The 7,210-nt window shown below is 34.7% G+C and overlaps 1 protein-coding gene across 1 annotated transcript; it reads right to left on the bottom strand.

Moving 5' to 3' along the window:
• Positions 1–1,882: 1,882 nt before the first annotated feature.
• Positions 1,883–2,800, bottom strand: LOC131618841 (uncharacterized). Its single transcript, XM_058890000.1, has 2 exons — positions 2,554–2,800; positions 1,883–2,460 (listed from the first exon to the last, which is right to left on the bottom strand). The coding sequence occupies exons 1-2, from the start codon at positions 2,798–2,800 to the stop codon at positions 1,883–1,885; spliced, it is 825 nt and encodes a 274-aa protein (XP_058745983.1).
• Between the last annotated feature and the right edge of the window lie 4,410 nt (positions 2,801–7,210).

Below are 7,210 nucleotides of genomic sequence, written 5' to 3' on the forward strand. Positions count from 1 at the left end.
TTGCAAAATTTCTAATGGTTACATCTTTTTTATAATTCTGATGTTATGGAATCTATAAGTTTATTTGTATGTTATGGATAACTATTGTGACATCTAACTTTAATGTGATTCATATGTCTGGAATATGAAAACTATTATTTTGTTACAATGCTGTCATTTAAGATATGAATTCCTTTTTACTGTATTTATTAAGAATGTGAAAATATTTGAAAAATAGATAAGTCCAAACTCTATTGGATTTTTAAATAGATGTTTTTCATAATCAAAAATCCTATAGGAATTAATTTATGTTGTATTGCGAGTAAAATAAGATTTATATTTGAAACATAAATAAGAAATTAAAAAAAGTAATAATGTATAGTTTACAATATATGTATACATGTTACAAAGTATAATGTTGAATATTATTTAAATTTGTTTTGGTTTTTATGTCATATGAAATAAAGGCCCATCAAGTTCCACGGCCCAAAATGTAAGTGTGTACCTATGAGCATATATAGGAAGTTGTAGAGAAATGGAAATATCTTGCTCTATTATCACTACAACTTTGGAGATGGTGAAGTGGGGTGTACCATTTGTTCCTTCTCCTTCCAGCAGGTAAGTAAACTGTGCATGCTTAAATAGAAAATTTATGAAAGACATAACAATATTTCAGTTTTCTCTACTGTTGCATGCACTGAAAAACTTGATCTCATATAGGGATATATAGTTGAAAACTAAGTATTTATTAAAGATTTTTGTTAGATCTGTACTAAGATGACTGTTGTTCTTAACAACAACAAAAAATGCATAGTTATATTCGAAAAAATTATTTTATAATTTTAAAATAATTATACTGTTGTATATAATGTTTAAGTGATCCGGAAAGAGACTCCCTTGAGTGGGCACGTCAAATCATGAAAGAGTTTGACGAAGAGCAAGATAAAATGTTAAAAACTCTCATAAACGATGGATTTCTTACTGAAGTGGAATGCATGGCTGATTATAGTGGTGAAGTAAAGTGGAGGAAGCATGTCACAGAAGCAAACATGCTTGGACAAAATGCACTGGTAAATATCTTGAACAATTTAATGCATTTATGTTTATATTTGTAATTATATTTTACATTTCATGCATGTTATAAATTCTGTAGAATATTCCAATGGAAATATCAAAGACATGTTTTGGTAAGACGCAGAATGCAATAAGGATGGTAGATCTTGTTGATGGAAAAGGATATCACTGTGTAATTCTTAGGGCCGGAAGGAATCAGTATGAAAAACATATTGGGCTTGGATGGTACTCTTTTGCAAAAGAGAAAAAACTTAAATCAGGAGACGTGCTTGAATTCTCAATGATTCCATTTTCAGATCTGATATTTGTTGAGTTAGTGAACAGGAATTGATGTTGCTGGTATGTTTTAATATGAAGGTATTGTGTTGGGTTGGTTGTTTTTTATCTTTAGTGTTTGTGTTGTGAAATGTATTTGTTTAAGAATATGGATTTTCTGTTGACTGTGATTTTGTTTTACCACTGTTAAATTCTATGAATGATGATGCAAATGTTACATTGTTTGATAACAACGTGAATTACGGTGTCGTGGTCTTATTTTATTATAGAGTGGATCTTTTATGATGTAATTCTTTTACAGCATGTTTATGTTTCTCTAAATCTTTAGATTAATGATTTATAATTGAAGAATGTGTGAATTGAAAAAAAAAAGATATACATGAGTTGCATATATTATCTATTGCAATTACAAAAAAATGAAGATTGTGCATCTACAATAAAATCATAGTATCCTTCAAGATCTTCATTAGAAAACCCCCGAACTTGAAATGATTAACGTGCATGACGTTTAAAATTTAAAAATACTATTTGAATACAACATTTAAATGTCCAACTATAAATTTTCAAAGACTTCTTTGAAAACGACATTCGTCGTCACCGACAATGGTTGTTTGTCTTTGTCGTGAATTAAAATCTTTAGACCCTTTTTGCTCTTTACTCTTGAAACTGCCACATAAAATTGACCATGGCTGAACATGCTTCTTGGAAAATATATACCGACAAAATCTAAAGACTGACCTTGAGATTTGTTAATTGTCATAGCGTAGCATACCGTTATAGGAAACTGTCTTCTGGTCATTCGGAAGGGCCATGGGGATTGAGTAGGAGTTATGTCCCTTCGTGCAATGTATACGACACCACCAATGTTCTTTCCAGAAATAATTTTTGCTTCGATAACATGATCGGCCAATTTGGTAACAATGAGACGTGTTCCATTGCAAAGACCTTCTGCTTGATCAATATTCCTGAGAAGCATTATTGGAGTACCGATCTTAAATTTGATTTTATGATTGGGGACACCGGAAGCTTGCAAGGCATTCAAAAATTCAGGAGTTAAAACATCAAAAGATTCATTGCCGTCACCGTCTGTGGTATCAACTGAATCCGAGCTTAAATACTCTTTCTCTTGACCTGCAAGTTGGTAATATTATTTGTTGTCGTACATAATATTGGGCATGAAAAAATAAAATACACAACGAAATCTTAGAAAGAAATGTTGATTACCGGGAACAAATTCTAAAATATACTGATTGATTTGATCAACAGTCTCTATGGTTCCAGCTAATATTGCCCTTGACTGTAGAAAGTCTACATTATTGAAATTAACATCAAAATTTGGGTAAGTGTTTTCAAAAATTGCCTCAAGGGGATCATCAAAATCAGAAATCAACAGATCTTTAGGAACGTCTATCTCTGCGTAACCATTATTTGGTTCTGATATCTTCCCATCTCTATCGCGGAGAAAAATCATTCGTTTGTGGGATGAGACACCTGATGCCTTCTTTGGGCTCGAGTGCTCAAGAAAAAGATTTTTCTTTGTTTTTGTCACGACCAAACTTTTTATTATTTCCAAAGTAGGAAAAGGAAAAAAGCTGCAATAACCTTAAAAGTGGGGGAGAGATCTTGGGTAAGAGGGTTGGTTATATGAAGGGAAGGTATTAGCACCCAACGTATCTATAGTACTCTATAGGCTTCTTTGTTATGTTTTTCATTCTATGTTACGGTGGCGGTTCTGTTGTGAAATAGGTGGGAAACTAAGGTGTTTGTTTGATTATGCTCGCAAAGATCATCACAATCTTCTGCATACATATCCCTTAGAGGGAATTAGAGCATCTGTAGCTCGGGGTCTACGGGTGCTAAGGTTTGAGTGGTTTGAGGGAGAAGTTTTGCTCGCCAAGGATACGACCTTGTGCCTACGTATTCTCAAAGGGATGTTGAGAAAGTCAGAGCAATCGTAGTTCCCACTTATGCTAGTGGAAGCAAAGGATAAGAGACAAATGTCATCTAAATGTTCGATGTATCTGAAGGATAGAAAAACACTTAGAAAGGGGGGGATTGAATAAGTGTAACTTTAAATCTTGGACGATAAAAATAAATTGCACAATTATTTTTATCCTGGTTCGCTGTTAACGAAGCTACTCCAGTCCACCCCCGCAGAGATGATTTACCTCAACTGAGGATTTAATCCACTAATCGCACGGATTACAATGGTTTTCCACTTAGTCCGCAACTAAGTCTTCCAGAGTCTTCTGATCACACACTGATCACTCCAGGAACAACTGCTTAGTTCACTCCTAAGACTTTTCTAGAGTCTACTGATCAACACGATCACTCTAGGCTTAGTTCACTCCTAAGACTTCCCTAGAGTATTCTGATCAACACGATCACTCTAGTTACAAACTGCTCAGCCAACTGCTAAGACTTCCTAGAGTATACTGATCACACGATCACTCTAGTTCCTTACAACTTAATGTAATCTATTCAAGAGTTTACAAATGCTTCTTAAAAGCTATAATCACAACTGTGATATTTCTCTTAACGTTTAAGCTTAATCTCACTAAAATATTACAACAGCAATGTAGTGAGCTTTGATGAAGATGAAGATTCTGAGTTTTGATTTGAACAGAGTTTCAGCAAGTTAATTTGAATTATATTGTTCAGGATCGTTAACCTTGCTTCTCATCAGAACTTCATATTTATAGGCGTTGAGAAGATGACCGTTGAATGCATTTAATGCTTTGCGTGTTCCGTACAGCATTGCATTTAATGTTATACGCTTTTGTCAACTACCTCGAGCCTTGTTCACGCTGTGTCTACTGACGTAGCCTTTAGTAGCTTTTAACGTTCCTTTTGTCAGTCAGCGTAGTCTGCCACCTGTACTTCCTTCTGATCTGATGTTTGTGAATACGACGTTTGAATATCATCAGAGTCAAAACAGCTTGGTGCATAGCATCTTCTGATCTTCTGACCTTGAAGTGCTTTTGAGCGTGATACCATCTTCTGATCTTCAGTGCTTCTGATCTCATGTTCTTCTGATGCTTCCATAGATCCATGTTCTGATTCTGCTTCGACCATCTTCTGATGTCTTGCCAGACCATGTTCTGATGTTGCATGCTGAACCATTTGAGACACAACTTCTGAGCGCTGAATTATGCGTACTCTTTATATATATTTCCTGAAAGGGAAATTGCATTGGATTAGAGTACCATATTATCTTAAGCAAAATTCATATTATTGTTATCATCAAAACTAAGATAATTGATAAGAACAAATCTTGTTCTAACAATCTCCCCCTTTTTGATGATGACAAAAACATATATAAATGATATGAATTTGCGATCAGAAAGAGTAGACGGCAAAAGACAAATTACACAGCTATAGCATAAGCATATGAATATGTCTCCCCCTGAGATTAACAATCTCCCCCTGAGATAAATAATCTCCCCCTGAAATAAATACTCGAAGAACTTTGATAAAAGACTTCCCTGATTATTTCGGTAGAGACGATCATATAAGCTTCTGCCTTCAGAGAATTCATAGCTTCTGACTTCTGCTTCCATTGGACAGCTTCAGAACTTGAATTTCTTTAGATCCTTAGAACACTCACAGCTTCTGATTCCTGCTTCCATCGTGGACAGCTTCAGAACTTGAATTTCTTTGATCTTCAGAACATTCACAGCTTCTGACTTCTGCTTCCATTCAGGACAGCTTCAGAACTTGAATTTCTTTGATCTTCAGAACATTCACAGCTTCTGATTTCTGCTTCCATTCAGGACAGCTTCAGAACTTGAGTTTTCTGGATCTTTTAGGACATTCACATCTTCTGATTTCTGCTTCCCTCGGATAGCTTCAGAACTTTGAATGTCTACCAATCATCACTTCATGCTAGATTTGTATCAGAACATTGTTGAATGTACCAGAGCATCATCTGAGCATCTCTACATCCTGAAATGTTACAGAACAAAAACTAAACGACAAAAGTCAGCATGAACGAGTTAGAACATAAAATGTATGTTTGAACACATTATATGTATCAGAGCCATATAGGCTGAAATAATGTATCAGAGCAAATAATGTATCAGAGCCATAACATTATATGTATCAGAGCAAATAGAATATTGTCAGAACAGGATAGACAATGATATTCAAATTCTATTATCAGTGCTTCTGATTCATTCTTCTTTCTTGCTTCTGATCTCTGAAGCTTGACAGCACTCAGCTTGCTTCAGTTTCCAAGAGCTTATTCCTTTTACAGAATAACGCTTCTTATGGTTTTGCTTCTAGTGTTTGCTTCTGAAGATTCACTTCACTTCTCTGTACCTGCAAAACACTTAAACCATATAGAACTTGCAGTTCTTGTTAGTGAATGTGTGGGAGCCTTTACCCAGCAACTGATAGATTTAATCAAATCATTTATCATTTATCTTCTCCCCCTTTTTGTCATAACATCAAAAAGAATATTTAAAAAGATTCAGATGCATAAAAAACGACAAAAGAAAACATTTACTGGAATGTAAAACACAAAGAAACTTTTCATTGATAATCAAAAGAGGATTACAAGAAGGTGCCTATGTTTAACAAGATGAGAAACATTCCTAGCAAATACAAAGTAGAATTTCCAAAGAGGAAATGACTACAAAAATTAAAAAAAACATTCGGTCAAGAAACTCAACATAGAAGTTGAGCATATCTTCCTAAAACTCAAGAAAGTCTTCTGTCTTTGGATGAAAGTTGATAACAACATCAAAGAAGAGTCTGACTTGAGCGGTATTAGAAGAGCCATCCCGAGATGCACAGAGATCTGTCGCCTTTGAGTCATGGAGCTTCAACAGGCTTAGGGTGAACGCTGGGTTTTGAGAGAAGAAATGAAAAACGAGAGAGAGAGAGAAAAAAAACTTTAAGAGGAAAACAAAGAGATAGGAAACCAAAAACCATTTTGAAGAGTATTTAAAAGAAAATAAAGTGAAACGAATGATGAAAAGCATTTAATGTTACGTGACGTGAGGAGAGATAATAAAGACAAATGAGGTGACTAGCACAGTTACCTATGGTCGGCGTCCCTTCAACTGCACGCGCGTTTATCCATGAATAGTAACGACAGGTTTACCATCCCGAGATAAAACGTAACAGCTGTTTTGCTTTAAAAGAGGTTCTGAATCAACTTAGACAATGAAACGTTAGTAATAACCGAATCATAATTTCTAAAAGATTTCAATCAGAACTTCTGATATATATAAAAAAATTCATTTTCATTTCAGAAGTTACTCATACATAAGAACTTCTCATCTTCTCATTCTGGGCATAAATCCATACTGATGTTCTTCAGAATGAACTTAAACCTATCTTCAGCCAGGGGTTTTGTAAAGATATCAGCCCATTGATGGTCTGTATCAACAAAGTTTAAAGATATAACACCCTTCTGAACATAGTCCCTTATGAAATGATGTTTTATCTCAATATGTTTAGCTTTTGAATGAAGAATAGGATTCTTAGATAAACATATAGCAGAAGTATTATCACAGAATATAGGAATGTTACTCTCAAATATCTGATAATCTTCCAACTGACTCTTCATCCAGAGCATCTGTGTACTACAGCCAGCAGCAGCGACATATTCTGCTTCTGTGGTTGATAGAGCAATAGTTGCTTGCTTTTTGCTGTACCAGGAGATCAAATGACTTCCAAGAAATTGGCAACTTCCTGAAGTACTTTTTCTTTCAATTCTGTCTCCAGCATAATCAGCATCACAGAATCCTACTAAGTTGTATTCTTTAGATTTTCTGTAAACTAAGCCAACATTAGTAGTACCTTTCAGATACCTTAGAATTCTCTTAACAGCAGTTAAATGAGATTCTCTAGGATCTGATTGGAATCTAGCACA

This window comes from Vicia villosa, linkage group LG7 (genome assembly GCF_029867415.1).
Source record: "Vicia villosa cultivar HV-30 ecotype Madison, WI linkage group LG7, Vvil1.0, whole genome shotgun sequence".
In the NCBI taxonomy this organism is placed as follows: domain Eukaryota; kingdom Viridiplantae; phylum Streptophyta; class Magnoliopsida; order Fabales; family Fabaceae; genus Vicia; species Vicia villosa.

Bases quoted from the DNA above. Each gene is read 5' to 3' on its own strand.
- LOC131618841 (XM_058890000.1), bottom strand. From the start codon at position 2,800: ATGATTTTTCTCCGCGATAGAGATGGGAAGATATCAGAACCAAATAAT. The intron at 2,461-2,553 runs GTAATCAACATT...ACCAACTTGCAG, and splicing joins TATTTTAGAATTTGTTCCCG to GTCAAGAGAAAGAGTATTTA.